General features: G+C 44.1%; 1 protein-coding gene across 2 annotated transcripts in view; it reads right to left on the bottom strand.

Moving 5' to 3' along the window:
• Positions 1–20,113, bottom strand: part of MYO10 (myosin X) — a 215,868-nt gene extending 195,755 nt beyond the window's left edge. The window contains exon 1 of one of the 2 annotated variants that reach the window (XM_057708750.1): positions 19,612–20,113. In XM_057708750.1, coding sequence (XP_057564733.1) covers positions 19,612–19,632 — 21 coding nt within the window. In that variant the 5' untranslated portion in view covers positions 19,633–20,113. Of the gene's footprint in view, positions 1–4,336; positions 4,422–19,611 lie in introns of those variants that run through there. The other variant, XM_057708749.1, reaches the window with a different exon arrangement.
• Between the last annotated feature and the right edge of the window lie 2,281 nt (positions 20,114–22,394).

The following is a 22,394-nucleotide window of genomic DNA, read 5'->3' as shown; positions in this document are numbered from 1 at the left end:
GAAATAAAGTCAGTGCCAAGTGTGGAATGCTACCGCCCTGGGAAAAGTCCAAACCTTCGATAAAATCCACAGTCGGTCTTCCAGACTGGCGATCCACCTGGCCAGGAGGGCGGTGATAAGCTCACGAGACATCAAGTTGGAAGAGAAGAAATGAACACACAGCCTCTGGAGTCAGACAAGAGATCTGGAATCCCATCTACTAGCTGTGACTTGACTAGTTACTTAACCTCTCTAAGCCACAGGTTGTTCAACTCTACATGGGATTAACAATAGTTCCTAACCTGCAGAGTGTTCAAGAAGGTGATGGATATAAAAGTCTCAGCACAGCACTCGGCACCCAATAAGTGTCTCATAAATGTCCTCTATTCTTATTGTCAGTTTTAGAGGTTTACAGCTTCTAGATAAACCTGAGGGACCTTTCAAGGTGCATCAATTGGTCAACTGTACTTCCTTCATGTTCTCTGGTGCCCCCTCCATCCAGTCATGGTCTCAGTAAGGACGGGTGGGAATCCCACCCACAACCAGATGCCAGCTTTACCACAGCCTTGGTCTCACAAGCATCCCAGGTCAGTCACAGGTCCCCTGGCACAACGAAATCACGCTGAATTCCATCAACATTGGTCTTTAATGAGCAGTGATCCCTGAAGCAAAGAAATGACACCATACTCGAGGTTCTTATTAATCTGAATTAACCATCCTTGGTGCGCGTCCCTTACCATGCATGGCTTGGTCCACAGCGGGGAGTCCAAGCCTTGGTGACGATGTCATCGCTGAAGCCTCACTACCAACATCAAGCCCAGATTTCCATCATGACCCTCGTCCAGAGTCCTTAATTCCACATCAGGGTCAGTTAATACCCAACAAATTATCCACTTGGTAAATTACTATTGTGTTAGCAGACAGTAGTGTGAACTCTTGTTCTAACAAATTAAACATCCCATTTGGAGCCCTGAGTCGTCCTTTTATTTAAATGATTCCCAATCAACAAACAAAGCATGCGTGACACTAAAGTTCATCCAGAAAGATGTCTCACTTACCAGGTTAAAAAGCAACAAAGTCAATAGAAAATAAGATTATTTCCTTTTTTGGTCCACCTGCTGGAGGGGTGGAAAAGGTGAGGAGAATCATAGAAAGAACGCACTCCTACTGTGATGTCGATTTAAATATCTTACAATTTTATATGCCAGTTACATCTCATTAAGCCAAAATTTAAAAAAACAAAAATAAAAACTGACTCCTAAACCACAAATTAAATCCAAGAACTTTAAGATGAACCCAACCTAATTTCCCTCCTGCCTGAAGGTTTGGTGCAAACAGTAAGCATGTGAACTTCTAAGTATTCTTCCATTGATTTTCAGCAAATAAAAGTTCTGCCTGCTGATTCAACTGCCTTTACCAAGCTTCCAGTGATTCATTACTGTGGCTTACAATAAAACAACATGCTAGGCGAAAATTAAGCAGAAAGAAAAAAAAAAAATCACACTCATGAAAATTGGAAGAAGGGGAAAAGAGAAGATGTGGAATTTGTTGGTATAGGTACACTTATCCTGTTCAAAGAGGCTGCCTCTTGCATTATCAGGGCTGCTACTCCAAGCGCTTGGAAATTGAAATAATCAAATGACAGGAGAGGTCCAGAGAGCAGAAGGCAGATCTTGAGTGTCGGCCCCTGCTAGCTTTCTTCCATCTTAGAAATATACACATCCGTTTCCTGGTATTCTGTGACCAAATCTGTCCTACTGCCTGTTCCTTTGCTTTTTAGGATAAGTGGAAGGTCATAATTAAGAAGACTTAGAAAAATTACTTTATACCCCACTATGTAAATATACAGATTTATATATATAGATGTTTTATTTTTCACTAGTGCCACAGAAAATTTTGGAATAAATATAACTAAGATATAACAATTGATCTAGATCGATTATTAAGCTATAATAAATATAATTCAGACATTAAAATTACAAAACAATCATACACAAACACACACACGCATCCCTAAAAATCACACGACAGAAGCTGCTTTGGCAGAAATAATTTGACTTAGAAAACACAGAAAATTAAAGTAAAATACAAGAATCAAGTCAATCTTCTACCTCACGTTCTCCCAACCTTGGCACTGTTGACATTTGGACTGAATCCACCTGGACTGTGTGGGACTGTCCTGTGCTTTCTAGGATGTTTCTCAGCGTCCCTGGTTTCCACCCACTAGATGCCAGTAGCACCCTCCCCACATCAGTGGTAACAACCAAAAGTGTCTCCAGACACTGCTGAATGTCCCCAAGGAGGCAGTTACCCCCTGTTGAGAACCACTACTGTATGCAAAACAGACTTCTAATTCCATCCCTAATGATGTACCCAGCCCTAGGCAACTTCCAAAGGGTACATTTTGTGACAAAGAACATATCTGCTGATTCGAAAAGGAGAGCACTTTCCTTTTTAAACTACAGAATCTGTATCTTCTCAGGAATGAAAAACTTTAGCAGCTACCATATCACCATCGTAACTGAATTACAGCTTTGCAAAGTTGATTGTTATGGAAACCATTATCTTTTAAAAATCTCACATCCGTTGAAAGAAGGTCAATATCTAAAATGATTTCTTAAAGTTTTATCACTTGCTGTGAACCTAAAACTGCTCTAAAAGAATAAAGTCTTCATTACAAAAAAAAAAATGTATCCTTAAACTCAAATGAAATAGCACTTTAATCTATTTCTGCTGAGGAAGATGAGAACAGTCAGTCCTAAACCATGACCAGCCACCCGAGTGCCACTTACATCTACAGGGCAGACAGAGCAATCAGCTCCACAGATGGCGAACAAGATTCACAAACTGCACACAGATTCCAAAGCAAATACACCTCCCAACACTACTGCATGGGAATCTGGAGTTTATCAGAAACAGACAAAAGCCAAGAAAAATGATTTAGGAAATTCAGTGGGGCCTCCGCCTTCCATAGAGATGCTCCCCAGAAACCTACAAATATTTCATTGAAACTATTCTTTAAAATCTTCTCTCCAAACACAGCTCCTGCTATGCTTGTCACTCAAGATGAATGTTCAGTTGCTGCCACCACAAAAGCAATCAGAAGGACTGTGTCTTTGGTTTGTTTGATGACAGGAAAATTTCTATCCCCTGTTGCAGTCTCTGGCCAATCAGGTAATTGTTTGGGGGCTTGTATCACATGACTTTGGTCTGCTCTCTATGGAGAAGCAAAAACATTCCCACAGCTCTCCACACAGATTCTATCTTCACCTCCTTCTACATGAACTACCACCACCACCTCCAAATGGATTCTATTTCCATACAGCTGAACATCTTTGGGTCCAAACCCTGGTTCCACCACTTCCCAGCAGTGTGGACTTCGGCAAATCACTTCACTTCTCTAAGACTCTGTATTTTCATATGTAAAATGGAGATGAGAATGGTACCAACTGTATACGACTACAGGGCAGAGTAAATGAATTAACCCATGTCAAGAATTTAGCACAGCATTTTTCACAGAACTAGAACAAGAAATCTTACAATTTGTATGGAAATGCAAAAGACCCCGAACAGCCAAAGCAATCTTGAGAAGGAAAGATGGAGTTGGTGGAATTAGGCTTCCTGACTTCAAACTATACTACAAGGCCACAGTGATCAAGACAGTATGGGACTGGCACAAAAATAGAAAGGAAGATCAATGGAACAGAATAGAGAACTCAGAGCAAAACCCAAGCACATATGGGCACCTTATCTTTGACAAAAGAGGCAATGGAAAAAAGACAGCCTCTTCAATAAGTGGTGCTGGGAAAATTGGACAGCTACATGTAAAAGAATGAAATTAGAACACTTCCTAACACTATACACAAAAATAAACTCAAAATGGATGGAAGACCTAAATGTAAGGCCAGACACTACAAAACTCCTAGAGGAAAACACAGGCAGAACACTCTATGACATATCTCAAAGCAAGATCCTTTTTGACCCACCTCCTAGAATAAAGGAAAATCAAGAATAAACAAATGAAAAAAAAAAAAAAAAAGAATAAACAAATGGGACCTAATGAAACTTAAAAGCTTTTGCACAGCAAAAGAAACCATAAATAAGACAAGACAACCCTCAGAATGGGAGAAAATACTTGCCAATGAAGAAACTGACAAAGGATTAATCTCCAAAATATACAAGCAGCTCATGCAGTTTAATACCAAAAAAGCAAATAACCCAATCCACAAATGGGCAGAAGACCTAAATAGACATTTCTCCAAAGAAGGCTATACAGATGGCCAACAAACACATGAAAAGATGCTCAACATCACTAATCATTAGAGAAATGCAAGTCAAAGCCACAGTGAGGTATCACCTCACACCGGTCAGAATGGCCATCATCAGGCTTCCTAGGTGGTGCAGTGGTTAAGAATCCACCTGCCAATGCAGGGGACATGGGTTCGATCCCTGCTCCAGGAAGATCCCACATGCTGCGGAGCAACTAAGCCCATCTGCCAAAAAAAAAAAAAAAAGAATTGGTCAAGAATGGCCATCATCAAAACATCTAGAAACAATAAATGTTGGAGAGGGTGTGGAGAAAAGGGAACTCTCCTGCACTGTTGGTGGGAATGTAAGCTGGTACAGCCACCATGGAAAACAGTTTGGAGGTTCCTTAAAAAACTAAAAATGGAACTACCATATGATCCAGTAATCCCACTCCTGGGCATATACCCAGAGAAAACCATAACCCAAAAAGAAACATGTACCGTAATGTTCACTGCAGCACTATTTACAAAAGCCAGGACATGGAAGCAACCCAAATGCCCATCAACAGATGAATGGATAAAGAAGATGTGGCACATATATACAATGGACTATTACTCAGCCATAAAAAGGAATGAAAATGAACTATATGTAATGAGGTGGATAGACCTAGAGTCTGTCATACAGAGCGAAGTAAGCCAGAAAGAGAAAAACAAACACTGTATGCTAACTCATATATATGGAATCTGAAGAAATAGTACTGATGAAGCCAGTGACAGGGCAAGAGTGGAGATGCATTTGTAGAGAATGGACTTGAGGACACGGAGCTGTGATGGAGGGTGAAGGGGAAGCTGGGATGAAGTGAGAGAGTAGCATAGACATATATACACTACCAAATGTAAAATAGATAGCTAGTGGGAAGTTGCTATATAACAAAGGGAGATCAACTCGATGACGGGCGATGCCTTAGAGGGCCAGGACAGGGAGGGGGGGAGGGAGTCATGGGAGGGAGGGGATATGGGAATATATGTATAAATACAGCTGATTCACTTTGGTGTACCTCAAAAACTGGTACAAGAGTGTAAAGCAATTATATTCCAATAAAGAGCTTAAAAAAAAAAAAAGAATGCAGCACAGCCTCAGCCCATGGTGAGTGATCAATAAACCTTTGCAAGTTAAAACACTGGACAAAAGAAAACGCAGATGGCGGGGAGGCTGAAAAGAGCACAACAGCGACACCACAATGTAGATTCCATGTATTCAAATTACTACCAAAATCCTGCACTATATTAAATCTTTAGTCTATATCATGTTTCCTCCTTGGACAAATAAACCATTGACTTGAGTTATACTGCTAGAACACATTTTTTTTTCTTTAAAAGGTTATTTTTCTTAAGCTGGGTGTGAAAAAAGACAGAATATATACCATTTTTTAAAATTAGCTTCCAAAATTCTACTTTCCTTGAGGGAGCAGGTACTCAACTTCATCAAACCTTTTATAATAATGCAAAAGAACACCCTCAAGGGAGCTTTTATTCTTCTGACGATATCCTGTTTCCCTGTTTCACATGCACATGCCAACTCTAAAGATTCCCATTTAGGGATCTGGTGGAGGTTTAAGAGCCCACAGGGATTTTCAGAGACTCAAAAGGACACAAGTTATATTTCTGATCCCATCATTTGGTGATAAACCCTGGGTAAAGTAACCTAGTTCTCTGTGCCTCAGGATAAAAGGAATCTACCCAATATCTCAAAGGTTATAATGAATAAAGTTACATCCCTGGTGAAGAGCCATCTGAACTCTTTGAAAAAGATTTTAATTTCAGAAGCACATTTTCTAAATATCATATACAATCCACAAAAGAGCAAGGCCTAAGGCCAACAAGCTAGACCACTTTTTGTTCCCCATTTTCACTCCTGGAACTGATGACTCATGTTTTAATTTTTTTAAGGCAAAATACTGGAAAATAATAACTGGTGAAAATACAGATGCATAATTTACCTTTCACAATATGCAGAGTCCCTGACTTCCTTATTCTCCAAAATATTGTACGCCAGAAGCCAGTCCTCCTAATTTCACAACTAAGAGGTCATTTGATGAGATGTTTTTCCTTCTGATACATACTTTGAAAAACAGAAGATTCCATCTTGAAAATATTTACAGAAAAGGCACACTGGCATTTCTGAAAGAGAACCTTAAGTGAATGTGGTTTTAGAACCCAAAATACAGTACCTAGCCCACCAGATCTACCCAAAAGCAAGAAGGAAATTGTTACAGCTGAAAAAGCTACGCTCCCAAGAGACACATCCAAGAATTTCAGTGGTTCTCAAGGTCTGAAAACTAATGCCAGATTTTACAATCTGCACCTGACTTCATATCCTTGAAGTTAAACTTGGCTTCTACTTTGGCGAGAATCCCCAAAGGAATGAAAAACTTATGGAAATGCAGCATTAACAAGGCAGTATTCTGATGACCCCATCCTAACAAGGCAAGTAGTGTGTAAAACGGCAGGGGAGCTGCTTCTAACTTTCATCTTCTTAGAAAACTGTAAGCAGTTCATAAAGACAGCCTAGTAAAGATTCTGCTTCTGGCTGGCAAACAATACATCTACTAGATGTGGACAAAACCCTCAGGCAACGTGGCCTTAGTAAGACACTTCAGTCCCCACACCAACAGCTCTGCCTGCTTCAGTCAGAAACCATGATGCTTAACTGAACATATATGTGTATATGTTTTATATATGTATATATAACACGTATATGTGTATATATATTACAGATATTCACAACCTATGTATACACATACATATATACTAATCTCATATATAAACCAGTTTAAACAAAAAAATCTCTCTTCTACACCTGAGAAGTAACAGCTCACCTACTTGCTGTTGAAACACTCACCGGTCATACTCTAGACACATACTTGGCAGAAAAGCAAGAGGAGGCTGACGTTATTCAAATGAAACAGCAGTTACAAAGACAGAAAATTCATATGTGGAGAAACCCTCTGACAGACAGCCTAGGCCGCGAGAAGCAGAGCACAGGGTGTCTCCCTAGGACCTAGTGTTCACTCTGGGCTCAGATTTTAATTACAAAAGGAAGAGGGTAGCAAGGTCAGGGATCCCAGGTGGAGACAGCAGAGCTGGGTGCAGGGCTGGCTCAGAAGCGGGCAGTAGGCATCAGGGGAGTTCAGACTGTGTGTCCGCAGACTGGGGGAACTGTTACCTGGCCCTCACCTGGGAGATAAAAGGTAAACAGAGTTCCTTTTCATGGGATTTACCTTTCTATGTTTGGTTCCCCTGTGCCCAATAAACTCTTTTTTTTTTTCAAAGCATGGGACCAGAAGCAGCAAAAAATAGGCCGTAAGAAGGAGCTCGTGCCCAGTAAGAAATAACTGGGAGACGCTCCCCTCTCTCCTGGGCTCATCTTCACTGGGCATTCCTCCCAAACTGGCCAGACCCAGGACCAGAGTGAGGGTGCGTCCCTGCTCTGTGCTCTGTGGCTCTCAGACTGCAGGGTGACCAGCCTTTGGGGGGAGGCTGGGCCTCGTCTGTTCCAGCTTCTCTGGCCACACCTTCCACCCAGATGATTCCTCACTGCAGCCACTATCACATGCCCAACAAGTCAGGACACTTTCCCTGGCCGTGCAAGTCTTGGCGTACATCAAAGAAACCCCTTCCATCCATCCCGCTGAGACACTGATGGAAGACTGGAATACCTGGTGGCATTCTTACTCAGCATCCCAAGAAGTCCGGGCTTGAGCGAACTCCAACACTGCTCGCCTGGCTGCTTTACGCGGGACTGTCACAACTGACCTCGACAGCCTAGCCATCAAAAGCTACTGATTTCACAAAGCTTCTGTCTTGGGGAAAGAGACCACAAGCAGGGATCTGCTGCTTGGGAGGATGATAAGCAGGGGTTAAAACGCACCGGGTCTGCCCGAATCTACCTCGAGCTGCTTGCGACAGAGTCCCCAATCAAAAGTCTTTGACAGCAGCCCTGCAAGATACTACAAGGAGTGCACAAGGAGGGCCATGAGAATCTGAGCTCATAGCAGCCATGGGACAGAGTAACTTCTTACAGAAATAACCGCTCATGGATGTCAGCACAGCTATTAAAAGAGTACCAGTACACTGGAATACTACTCAGCCATAAAATGGAATGACTGATGCACACAGCACGGTGGGGGTCTCAAGGGCACCGAGTGAAAAATGTCAATATCAGAGGATTTACACACTGATTCCATGTACAGTATACATAACAGTCTCGCATGACAAAATTATAGAGAAGAACAGAATAGTGCTTACTATTATTCGGGGGGTGGGGGCGAGACTGTTTCCCTTAGGGCAGCACGAAGCCTGGGAGAGTTCTGAATTATGGGTGTGCTGGTGACTGCATGAATCCGTAGGTGTGGTACCACTGCCTAGAACTACACATGCACACATCCAGATGAGTGGATGTAAAAACCTGAGTGAGGTCTGTAAACTGTACCAATGACTGTTTCCTGGTTTTGAAAGTGCAATACTGCACACTACTGTTATCTATTGTTCTATAAGATATCACCGCCAGGGAAGCTGGGTGATAGGTACACAGGACCTCTCTGTGCTATTTTGGCAACATCTCAGTCTACATTTTTTTTTTTTTAAAAAGCAAAACATGTCAGAATAAAACTGTACAAAATATACAGGGAGAGGGCAATAGATATAACTTACCTCAACCCGTTCTCAAAACTTTGAGGAATAGAACCTCCCTTTTCCCTAGTGAAGAACAGCGGTTAGTTTGATAACTCACTATAATGAACATTTCTCTAACGCTCTACTAGGGAGAGGACTTTGGGAATAAGAGGTAAAACACTAGGAGGAAGACCAACAAAAGCCTTAGGGCAGAGGGTACAGCTGGATGTGAAGATTCCCAACGGACGGAACAACACAACTTAGACGATAAACCAACTCTAAGTGTCCAGGCCTCATGGGGAGAGTTTGGATCCTCAAGAGAATAAAATCTCAACCCTGAGAGATGTGTGCTCCCCTCACCCAAAGAGATGAAAAGCAATTAGGGATCGATATAAACGAAGAAGGGTGAAGAAAGTTCTGGCAGGATCCAAATTTAAGCTGTGGCTATAAAAGCGTGGCCATGACACAATGATTCTCAAGTGGGGTGATTTTATGCCCCCTTCCTCCCCAGGGCAGATCCGCAATGTCTGGAGACGTTTTTGGTTGTCACAACTCAGGGAGGCGAGTGCTCCTGCATCTCCTGATCTGAAGCCAGGGATGCTGTTGAACACTCTACACAGCACAGCACAGTCCCATGCTACAGTGACTGATCCGGCCAAAATGTCAAGGGTGCTGAGGTTGAGAAGGCCTAGGAAGAGGGCACACTGGCCCACATCTGAAAATCTGAGGCTGAAAACTACAGGAGGGCTGCACATATACCCCTTGGCCCTTAGTGGACATCATTAAAACAAAATGTGGGCAGAGATAAACAGAAACAAACCTGTACTAAATGACAACAGTACACATTGTAAAAGGTGGAGTGTTATTTTCACCCAGAACTCAACACTTATTTCAAAGTCCCTGGAAAGATTCCCCAGGGGTAATTAAAAATAATAAGCCTTAAAGTCACACAGATACACACACACCCCTCAACAGTGTTGTATGTTACCTAAATCCCTACAGTTAGAACCACCACCACATAACTCACAAAGATACTTACAATGCAAACGAAAGAGAATTAAAAAAAAAAAATCCACACAAATGATTCCCCAAACAAATGGCCAACGGCTCCCCAGGCGGTATAAAGCCAGGTCCCTTGTGTATGCTTTGGCCTTAAATGAACATCAGGTGCTGCCCCGGGATTCTCTGGGGGTCGGATGGGACTCAACATCCCACTTGTAATTAACTGAGAAGACCACCTCCCTCCTCCACTCTGGTTCAGAGAAGAATCTAACACAGAGGACACAGAAATCTAGTATTATGTGCTTCCTCTGTGAATAATGCATGTCATTTAGACTCTAATGAGAAGTTACAAAATCCCGGCTATCATAAATACATCATGACAGGCTGTCTCAGCTGTGCCTGCTGTAAGCTGCACTGATAGCTCTTGGAAAACTTTTGCTGCCAAATAGTCTCCGTAAAAATGTGCAAACCCTTTGAGCAAACACCTCCACTCCTGGAAAATTTTATCCTCAAGAAATAATCAGACAAGCATGCAATGATCTGGGTACAAGAATGTATGTGGGCTGTTTCCTATAATAGCAAACACCTAGAAACACCTAAAATGGACTTATAAATAGGGATACATGCCCAGAAGGATGGGCAGGGCCACTGGGACCAGACACGTACGTAGGACCCCTGTCTTGGGCTGTAGGCTTTAGAATGTCTATACAACACAAAGAAAAAACAAAGGTAAACAAAGTTCCTCAAATAAAGAGTGAATCTTTGGTGGAAAATGATATTGTCAGTTTTGAACTTGCAGTAGCAGCAATTATTTGATATAAACTATTGCTTACTATTAATAATATTATCAGAAGTTTCCAAAACCCCCTAAAAAACCTAATTTGGCCACTTCACTTTTAAAGGATGTGCTTTAGAGAAAGATTTCTTCAAATAGAAACTACACGTGAATCATGCAACAAAATTGGTATTTTAAGAAAATATAAGGAAATAAAAATATTTGCACGACTAGGAAGAAAAAGCTTCACACACATAATCCTTTAACACATTTTTATATGTAGACATTTTTCTGGCCAAGATGCATTAAGGTTTAGTCTCATCTGAAAACAGATTTTTAATGAATTAACAATGTTTTCAGTTTTCTTTACAATATACACAGGATTGAAAAGTTTGAGGAACATTTTAGGAAATAGTGGAAATTCACAATATTAATGAAATGACTTATACAATAAAATTAAAATATTTTGTGCTTCCTGCAGTATCAGTAACCTATCACATGTAACCTTATTCTTTTAACCTAAATATTGTCGTATGAATTTTGTTGACACTGCCAATAACTACTGTCTTGCCTTAGCAAAGGTCTTCCCCAAACTGAAATTAAAGAACCACAATGACTCAAGAAAGGTTTTTTACTTTAGTGTGACTGTCAGTAAAACCTAAATTATTGTGAAAATATTGACTGTAACCATATAATTAGTGATGCTGCTGAAATAAGAGCAAGAAAAGTAGATCTATGGAAAATTTACTATGGAGTGTATGTCTGTCACTCATGCAAACATCACTGGTCCATCAACACAACACCCACACATGTGCAACTGTAATTATCTTCATTCATCTTTGATAGTCTGACTTTTGCCCATAAAACCCACAGCTTTAGACATTTTTTGATGGTGTCCTAACGCAGGTATATTTGTCAAGGTAGGAGAATAGAAGACACTATTTACCAGTTTGGAAGCTTGATTTATAACTTAAATATTTAGCGATGTGATATGGGGCTTACATTTGTGCTCCTGCCCCGGCCCTGAAAACGACAGGGACTGTATGTATACATGCAAGATCCTTGGCATTTAAAGCTTTTCTCAACCAACTCTTAAGTGAAAAACATTACAGGTGTGCTTTCACAGAAACAGATACAGATGCAAAGAAAGCACATACCACAAAACATTAAGAGCAGGACTGAAGAAGTTTTGTCCCTTGCTTATAACATTTTTTAAATTTTCTAAATTTAGTATATACTCATCACAGATTAAGGAAAGAAAAAAATTTAAGAACATGGAAAAGAAATACAGTAAATCTATGTTTATCAGAGCTTTCGTTTTTAAGCAAGAACACTCCTAATTCTAAATATATTCCTAGTAACCTAATTTAACTCTCTATGAAGCTGACAAACCCCAAATCAATGGTACCTGCACACATGAGCACGCAATTTACTAGAAAACTTAAATACTTTTAACACACAAAGTAGACAGCATTAAGCAGACTCTGCAAAGAGGTAAGTCCACCTCTCTCCACAATGTACATCACTGTCAATGGATACTGCTTACATGTTATTAACTGACCCCCAAAAATAACACTTGAAAAGAATTCTGGGGTGCCTGTAGGACCCAGTATTAGGTAAGAAGCCAAGTGAAAAAGCTACTTTCTATTCCAAGGTCCAAATCTCATTTTACCTTGCCCTTTAATCACTGACAGGTAGTATAAAGATAAACATCCCTACCCCAAAGTACAAAAACTCAACTTTGCCCAGATTTTCTAATATAAATCTCTCATCTTTAAAAAAATTACCACAATTCTAAATGCTTTTCTAAGGAGGCAATTTTCATCCTGAAGAGTAGATATTGAAGCTGGGGTGAAGGTAGAACTACGAGACGCCTAAGTGCCACCTGGTTCTCTCCTCTGCTGGCTGTGTTTCAACAGATGTGTCAAGGCTCTGCCCCAGAACTCTAACGCTTTTTCCTAGAACTGGCAGAGTCAGATGATGTGATGTCATGTGACACAAGGGGCTAGATTTAAATTGGGGACTCAGGTTTCCTACATTAATCTGGCGGACACATTTTCCAAACAGCTCTCAGTGAGGCATCAAAATGTTTTATTCAAGGAATGCTCTTTGAGAAATGTTCCACTCTGCTGTCAAAGATCACTCCAGCCATGAGCATTAATAAGCTAACAAGCAAAACAATGGATATAGAGAAACTCTGGGAAGACGGCCAGAATTTTCAATCGAAGGAGAATATTCCATCAGAAAACCTCCAAGAGGAATTCTCTGATAACTGAGTGTTAGAATTAGGGAGACAAATGAGTCCTGTCCTTTCTTTTAATAACTGCTTCTCAAAAATCTAGTTTTCTAAGTGCCTGATCATCTACGTCTCCCTACCATCCTTATGAGGTTGGGGCAGGCAGCCTTAGAAACTACAGCTTAGGAGGAAAGAGAGGTAATTGTCTTTCCTAAGTAAAAAGCACATCAAATAAAAGTTAGTGGCATGTTCAAAAGCTGATGAACATTTTCTTGTTGGGTTTGCAATGTTTCTGGGTGCGGGCCACTTGTTTTCCCAAACCCCCATGCAGTTTTCAACACAAAAATCACTTACTAACTGCCTAAGGTATAAAGTACTTCCATCAAAGAAACAATGATGCTAACATAAAACAAATGACACCAACAGGAGAGGAAAGCCCAGCGAAGAGCACAGAGGCCCTGGAGACATCACTCTCTAACTGTGACCTTGGGCCAGTTACTTAACCTCTCTGTGCCTCCGTTTCCTCATCAGCGGAGCCTAACTCATAGGGTTGTCAAATTAATTACTGAATACAAAGCGCTCAAAACATGCCTTGCACACAGTAAGCACACAATAAACAGCAAACTTTTTTTATTGTCTTCAAAGAACTGTAAGATGCTTCATAATCAAGGGAAAAAGTTAGAAGCATCTTCCCTCCAGCCATAAAGAAATCTGTACTCAAGAGGAAAATAACAGCTACACAAGGATAGAATCCCATCCTTAAGGACCTGTGAGTGCAAACAAGGTGATAAAATTTATAAAGCAGGTATTTAACCTCTCAAGACTCTGTTTATTCACTGGAGAAGGAAAAAAAAATAAGTAAAGCCTCCAGCTAAAAGGAGTAAATTCCTAACACAACCAGAACAGAAAGAAGTAGAGCCAAGTTCACAGGAAAGAGGGGTGACCATGAACTAGACATGTCAGGGGTGGTTTCAAAAAGGAGCTAGACAGGCAGGACATCCGATCAGCAGAGAAAATGGCACACACAAAGGTACAGAGGAGGACTGGTAACAGATCCTCTGGAGTAGAATTCAAGTGCAAGGAAAAGAATAGAGTTGCAAGATCAGAAAGCCTTGGAAACTGCCTAAGAATGTGAACTTGACTTTATAAGCTATCTAGACATGCTTTAGACAGAATTCTAGAAAAGCAGCCAGAAGAGTATTGGTCAAAAGGGAGGAAAGTAACATGTAATCTAGCACCAGAAATGATACCGGGAACAGCTCAAAGGCCAAGATCTCCCTGCACCATAGAGTCCTGGGATTTCAGTCACCAAAGGCCACTTGTTCTTAATTTCTTAGTTACTAAAACCTTTTATTATTACGCACCTACCAGGTGCCAAGTGCTTTGTAAATCTTATCTCGAATTCTCCTAATAGCCATGCAAGGTCAACACTATTATGCTCACTTACAGAAAGAGAAATGAAGCCTGGGAAGGTCAGATAACCTGGCTGAGAGCCCACGAGTGGGGAGGGTGCACCCAACCTCCCAAAGGCCTTACTTTTCTACTCTTAGGGATGAGGCTCTCACTCTGCCTAGGGGCATTCAGGCCCAGGGAAGTGCGGCCTAGCTTCCTGTAGACTTCACTGGCTGCTCCTGCTTGAGCGTTCCCTGCAAATCAATGACATGAGAGTACGAGTCCCCTACACACGAACCTTTAAGTTGTGAACTTTCAAAGCTGCGAACGTGCGTTTCATCAACCGTCAGGCCTCAGTGAACTTGCAGCTTGCCCTCTGTCTCCTACTGCTGATGATCCTTCAGCTCTACCATCTCCCACCTCCTCTCCCTCCTCCAGGCAGTAACTCTTCTTTCCTGTTCACTCGATGCCAGCCCCTGTAGGCCAGCTGTTGTACTGGACTACTGTACTTTTCAAGGTTCTGTACTGTAAGATTAAAAATGTTTTCTTTGGACTTCCTACGTGGCGCAGTAGGTAAGAATCCGCCTGCCAATGCAGGGGACATGGGTTTGATCTCTGCCCCAGGAAGATACCACATGCCGCAGAGCAACTAAGCCCGTGCGCCACAACTATTGAGCATGCGTTCTAGAGCCCATGTGCTGCAACTACTGAAGGCCACACGCCTAGAGCCTGTGCTCTGCAACAAGAGAGGCCACCGCAATGAGAAGCCCAGGCACCACAATGAAGAGTAGCCCTCACTCACCGCAACTAGAGAAAGCCTGTGTGCAGCAACGAAGACCCAACACAGCCAATTAAATAAATAAATAAATAAATAAATAAATAAATGTTTTCTTTGTTGTGTTTGTTTCTTACCTATGATTTGTGTGAAAAGTATTTTAAACCTATCACAGTACAGTTCTATATAGCCCATTGTGTTAGTTGGGTACCTAGGCTAACTCTGTTGGACTTAAAAACACGCTCTGGGAACAGAACTCATTCGTACATAGAGGACTTACTGTATCACGCAGCAGTTATTCTGAACGCAAAATTTTGAAATCCATTTATAAGAAGGTACCCTATTTCTTGCCACTCCACAGAAGAGCCCATTCAAGGCTTGTGTCCTTAAAGGTGACCCCACTTAAAAGCCAGCAGAGCTGGAAAAGCAAACGCTCCGCCCTCTCCCTACACAGTTCTGGTTACACAGTGCCAGTCCCACCCACGCTGCTCTGGGCCTCATGTGGTGAGACGGGGAGTGCCCAGGAGACTGGGAGCTGCTCCCGCAGCTTTGCTGTGCCCAACCCGGCAGGGCCCAAGAGGTGACAACAGAAATCCCCACGGGGTGTGCAGCAAGGGCAAGGCAATGTGACTCCGCTGTGCGAAAAGGGGACCCCGGGGAACGTTCTGATGATTTCACGTTATAGCCATCAAAGGGGTCGCCTGAAGGATGCGGCAGGACAAGAAGGTCCCCAGTGTTGCCTTTTGCCCTTGAGTGATGATTTGGGGGGTGGGGGGAGGGGAGGAAGGAGCTGCCAAGAACAATAGTCTTAATTTTTTTTTTTACCAAGACAAAAAATATCAATAAGATGTGAAACAAACCGAACACTATAAGAAGGGGAGAAAAATAGGCTCAAGAACTCGTTCCAGCTTAAAAAACTATCTGAACTCCAGGTAACAACCAAAACTAAGACACCTTCCCAAATTAAGTGGAAATGAGGAAGGTGTTTCCACTTAACACCTTGAGAGGTGGGTTTGTTCCCGCCCGGGTGAACCAGGCTGTAAGAAACAGGTACAGCTGGAATGCTTTCCACTAACAACTGAGCCCTTAAAACATTAATATCTGCTTTATGTGTTTATTTATGAGTATCTTACTTGTGTATATTTTACGTACTTCTGAAAAATCAAAGTATTCATGTATGTCCCATGAATAAGCCTCAAAAGATCTTTTGCTTGGACAGCCACTATGCCACACCTGTTCCTAAAACAGAAGACAGAGAAGTTCAGCTCATTTATGTGTCCAGCTGGCACTGACTGGCCCCTCCAGTATTCTAGGCATCATATCCAGCCCTGAGGACCTGGAAACAGCGGCCACTTCAAAACATCAACACATGTGCACAGCAGTCTTGCCACCCGGCCGGTTGAGTCTTTCCAGTTTGTTTTAAAAATTACTTCTGGTTGCAGACATACCTCAACTTAGGTTCTTCCTGAAGTAAACTTTTTTTTAACAACATAACCTCTAAATGCTGAAAAAGCAAATTTCCCAGCAGTGTGCACACAATTCACTGGAGAGACCTCATAAAGATCTAAGGCCATGAAGAAACTGAAACTCAGCTGGGGAGTGTGGGGCGCTCAGGTTCTCGAAACCCCGGGTACGTTATGAACTCAGTAGCCATCAGCTGCCCGGTACAAGCCTCACAAGCTTCCAGCTGATGGGCAGTCAGATGCCTGATGCTACGTAAAGCAGGCAAGAAAGCAGCGCCTGCTACATGCACGGGAATTAATTCCACGTGGCAACTGCTTCGGGGTCTCACTCAGTGGGTCTCAGCTGGGAATGATTTTGCTCCCCATGGCTCATTTGGCAACGTCTGCAGACATTCTGGCCGTCACGACTGGGGACGCTACTAGCATCTAGTGGGGAGAGACCAGGGATGCTACCAGCGTTCCACTAGACACACGACAGTGCCCCCTCACCAAAGAACTGACTCACCCAGAATGTCAATGGTACCCAGCTTGAGAAACTCTGGTCTAGCTCTAAAAAAGCAGCTGCTAGCCACAAGGAGCTCTTGTTTCCTTGTTATCTGGCCGTTCACACATAAAGCTAATATATGCGACATCTCATTCAATTCTTTTTTCAATCGTTAACATTAGCTTCAAATCGCTGTCCAACAAGCAAATCACTATCCCTAAATCACAATGGGAAAAGTTACCAAAGAACAGGACACCACTTCGTGATACAAGAGGCCCTACAATTTTGCCGTCCTTGGAAATATATCACTTTCACGCGTACTGTTTCTGCTCTAACAGGACATTACAAGATGTTCTTCACTGGACAATTTAACAAAAGGACGCTCTGTTATAAGACACTAAAGAGAGACAGGATCTATGTTAGGAGTATGTCTCCAATTAATAGCACTGTATAGCCTCCCTGGCCCTGCTGGCTTCCCATTCAAAGTAATTATGGTTAGGGGAGGAACACTGATTAGAAATTAATCCTGACCAAAAATAAGTTAATCAGAAATTAGTATCTGATTAGAAATTAACACTGTAACACAAATACATCACAAGAGTAAAAGTAAAACTTTAAATAAAAAATTTCCCCCAATACTAAAGTCACCAGCAACAGAGGAAAAAGGCTGTGGGTTCTATAACAACCTCTTCAACTTTGGGCAAGTGACCTAATGTCTTTGGGTTAAGATTCTTTAGGAAAGGCAAGGGATGGAGAAGATGATCGCTGAAGGCCAATTTTAATATTATATTAATCATGGATATACTATCCAACAACTAGGTCTCCTTACACTGAACCAAGGCACAGTGTAAGGAGAAACAGTACTTCAAAGTCCAATGGGAGGATTTCAGGGCAGGAAGTTGCAGCTGACCCATGCTATCCTGCAGTTCTCCCCACTTGCACTAGGGGGCAGAGTTCTTCCAAAGGGGAGGTGACTGGCCCCCAGGCGGTCCACAGACAGGCTTCACCGGGACTGAGACGCCAACAAATCCAATACAAATTCTATGTCTCATCAAATTTCCTAAGGCACCTACAACACAAAAGCAAAATAAAGACACCCCCACCGCCCCGACAAAAGAAGTTAAGAATTAGTGTCCCGCAGGCAGAGCCTCAGGTTTCTTTACAGATGAAAGCAATTAAATATAGCCCAAGGGTCTTTCATCACTGGTTAACCTGCAACTCCTGCAAAAAGTTCTGGTGCTTTCTTACAGGCATGAAAAAAGTCTATGGGTTAGAAAATGCTAGCCTCACAATTATAGGTCTCATTAAAAAAAAAAACAGAAATATGTATTAATGAATGATTCATTCCTTTCCAGTCCACGTCTCACCATGAATGTTGGTATCACCTGTGAGGCATCACTTTGGGAAAAAATGACTATTACTATTACACAAAAATATATACCACTTTGGCCATTATAAGTAGTTGTCAGGCTATTTACAGTAAGTGGGCATCCCAGAGTACAATGATGTGAAATAATAAATCCAATTAAGTCTGATAAATCAAATTAGCCAACACAGAGGCAAACCCTCACCAATCGAATTTTCTGGAAGGTTCCAGAACTGTCCTGGATTTACAAAAAATCCCCTGGCTTTCAATGAAAGTCACATCAGACGCCTTAAGCCAACTAAGTTTACTTTGAGCCACTTCAAACCTCAAACTTAAATAGAGTTTGTTAAATAAACACAACCAAGAAAGGAAAGGGGAGCCAAGAAACCACAGCAACTCTCGATCCCGGGGAAAAAGGGGGTTCTCAAGTCAAGGGTTTCAAGTAACCGTGGTGTCCCGCCCTCAATGACCCTAAAAGGAACATCAGTTTAATCTTTCAAAAATAACCAGTGTTCGCTCTAAACGATTTTCTTCAAATTCGAATTCAAAATCTGCCACGGACAGTCAGCACAAATACCTGATCTTTTTTGAGCTCACCCTCTGGAATGACCTCACATCCTAAAAGAGCGCTTCTTACTGGGGCACTAGAACCTAGAGTCCACAGAGGTCCGACAGGCCGAGAACACAGTGAACGATTAAACCCTCGCCTCCTCCTTCTCACACTTCATTAAGCGTCTCCTCTGGAAGTGCCTGCACCCCTCTCACAGGAAGCCGGCACGTTTGGCAAAGGAAATTCCAGACCAGACCTTTCCTGGAGAAAGGCAAGTCCCCGGTGAACCTTTTACTGGGCTTCCTGCACCCAGGCAGCCGGGCGGGCACACCTCGCGCGGGGCGCCGCGGGGACGCCCGGGTGAGCCAGCCATCCCCGCAGAGGGACGCTCACCTCCGCCGCATCCCGGGGCCCAGCGGGGGAGCGCGGGACAAAATACAACCCGCCCCGGGTGACCCAGCGGGAGACTCCCCGGGGCTTGATTTCTGGAGACTCCCAGAAAGTTTCGCCCTCTCGGGCTCAGTGTGCGCGGCAGCATGCGTGCGCGCGGCGCGGTGGGCGCATCCCTCCCTCTCTCCCTCCCTCCCTCCCGGGAGGCCAGGTCCGGGCAGGAAAGCAGCCGGGCCCGGGACGCCGGCGCCCTCCCTCCGGGCCGCGGGCGCACTCACCTCGGGGAAGAAGTTGTCCATTGTTCCCGTGCGCTCCCCAACTTGCCCGAGTCCGGCTCCCAGCTCGCGGAAGTCAGCCCAGCAGAAGGTCCCGGGAAACCATGCGTGTCACGGCGCGACTCGCAGAAACTCGAGCCCGCGGGGCTCCCCCGCTGCCATCTCCTCCGCCGCGTCTCGTCTTTCGCACCTTTTGTTTGCCCGAACCCAAGTCCCTAACGCACCCGTCCCAACTGCAGCCTTTGTCTCCTCTCTCTCCAAAGTGCCTCACTCCTGGGCGCCGCGCTCCCGGGCGGAGAACAGCTGGTGGCACATTCTTCCCCCCGGGCAGGGGGAGGGCGGGGGGGGGCCGGGGGGCGCGCCCCCTTCCTCTGGCGCTCGGGCGGGCGAGGGGGGTGCGGGCAGCGGCCCCAAAGCGAGCTCGGAGCGGCTCTCCCAGCTCGGGCGCCGCCGCGGTCAATATCCGCGCGCCGGGGCTCACCGGCTCACGGCCACACGGAGACTCGCGGACCGGGTAGCGCGGCCCGCCCCGCCCGCTCGTCCGGCCCCGCCCACTCGCTCGCTTTGCCCCGCCCCGTCGAGGGCCGAGCCCCGCCTACTCCCGGCCCCTCCGGGAGCCCGGCTCTGAGCCAACCCCTCCCCGCGCTTCCTCAAGGTTCAGCCTCGCGCTGCCGGCGCGCCCCGCCCCCATCTTCGCCCAGGCCCCGCCTACTCTGCGCCTCCGACCGCCGCAGGCTCGCAGGCAGGCGGGGGGAGGCGGGGCCCGAGCGGCCCTACCCCCTCCTCTCCCCACCTAGGTGCGGGCGGGGGAGTTGACTCTTCCCTCTGGTGATGGAGACCAAATAGTCACCGAGGAGGAGGGGTTGGGGGATGTTTTTGCGTGCCTTTGATCTTCAGCAGACCCTGGAACCGGCTCGACGCGGATCTCATTAACTGCAGCTCGGCAGATGAGCGACCCCGGGGACGGAAGCGCGGTCCGCGGAGCTGCCCCGGCTGTTGGGCCGGATCAAAGCGGAGAAGGAAAGGCTAATCAGAACTTCTGGAGGCTGCCCACCCGAGTGGAGTTTTTCTCCTGCACTCGGGTTAAAAGACGTTTTCATCGCAGCGGGAGAATGTACTTTTGTAGACTGGAAGAGGACGTGGCCTTTTGCACCTTAAAAAATGTAACCCTTATCCTGGACCTAAAGGAAGCAGGTTGTCAAATGGAAGCGAGATGGATGAAGGCTCAACACCCCCTCCCCTCCCCCGCCCCGGTACTGAGTCCAGGTTGCTCTGGGGCAGGTCCTCAAACTTTAGCGCGCACAGGAATCACCTCGGAATGTTGTTAAAATGCAGATTGGAACTGAGTGGGGTGAGCGCTGATAATCTGCATTTCCAGTAAGTTTCAGGTGCCTTGTGCTGTTCTGGAACCTGTCTGTAACAATCAGAGAAATTGAGAGCAAAGGTTTCGAAATTTTTGTAGCAATTTAAAAAATGCCAGGACACAAGCACGTGATCGGTGGACTCTGAACCGAGTATAAACCCGTTTGGGTGTTGTCATACTCATGGTGAGTCACACCTGGCACAGCAGGGTTTTCCTATTGGTACCTGGCAGATTGGAAACAGAAAGGATGGGTTCTTCACCACAAATGGTTTGAGAAGCTCTTTCTAGGGGATTTACCACCTGCTACTCATCCTTTAAAACTCAAGTGCGAAAGTCACACCTTGCATGGGAAGCCTGCCCAGAGATACCCAGCCACTCATGCCACAAGCTCCACCTAACCACAGGGTGTGACTTACTCCTACGACTACTGAGGAAACGATATCTTGTTGGGCTAAAACAATATCCTGTAAGGGTCTTTTGATTGGTATCCTACCTATCTTCAGTTGGGAGAATAGAAGCTCCTTAAGAGAGGGAACTGTGCTTTCAAGTTGGTATCCCCAGCCTGTTTCAGAGACTGGCTGACTAAATGAATGAACAAAGCATCCCTCTAATCCTTGTGTGAAAATTCAAGCATGTTTGTAACCTATCTCAGAGCAGTTCTCCAGCATTAATATTGTTGTACCCACTCCACTTCCATTTGGAAAGAGTCAAGATATAAATTAGTTCATGATATTGTGCTCTGTGATTGCCCCGTTTCACAGGTTTACACATGTAAGCCATTAAAGATTGTGTCCCAGGTTTGCACAGAAAGTTAAGATGGAGCCAGGATAAACACCCACCATCCCAGGCACGAATCAAAGTGCTTAGTCGAGTGAGTCCTGCTGCCACCTGTGTTCAGATACTGGTGCAGAGCAATTAGAGTCATTATGGTGTTAATCTGTGTAGAACATCTTTCAAAAGAAAGTATCAGGCAGCTTGAGGGTGTGGGTGTGGCTTGGTTCCCAGCATCAGCGCAGCCACTGGCAGCCTTGGCGGTGGTCATTTCAAAGTCACTTTGGAAAAGTCCAATACGGGCTCAGCAGTTGTAACAAATGTACCACGCTAATACGACATGTTAATAATAGAGGAAACTGGGTTATAGGGATACTTCACCCTCAATTTTTCTGTAAAGTTAGAACTGGTCAAAAAAAGTTAATTTTTTAAGAGTTGCTTCCCTATTAAGAAGATATGGTTAATAATTACATACATCCAACTTGCCTCATAAAAGAATTGTGAGCCAGATCCAAAACATAAGGGTTGAATTTTACTGAATTGTATTTCTTTTCAAAGTTTACACCCCTTTATCAAAATCCCCTAGGACAATTGTTAAAAAGAAAAAACAAACCAAAAAACCCGTGACTCTGAACCTCAGGGGTGGGCTGGG

The sequence above is a fragment of the Hippopotamus amphibius genome, chromosome 15 (assembly GCF_030028045.1).
Source record: "Hippopotamus amphibius kiboko isolate mHipAmp2 chromosome 15, mHipAmp2.hap2, whole genome shotgun sequence".
Lineage (NCBI taxonomy): Eukaryota > Metazoa > Chordata > Mammalia > Artiodactyla > Hippopotamidae > Hippopotamus > Hippopotamus amphibius.
This window is presented reverse-complemented; position numbering and strand designations above follow the sequence as displayed.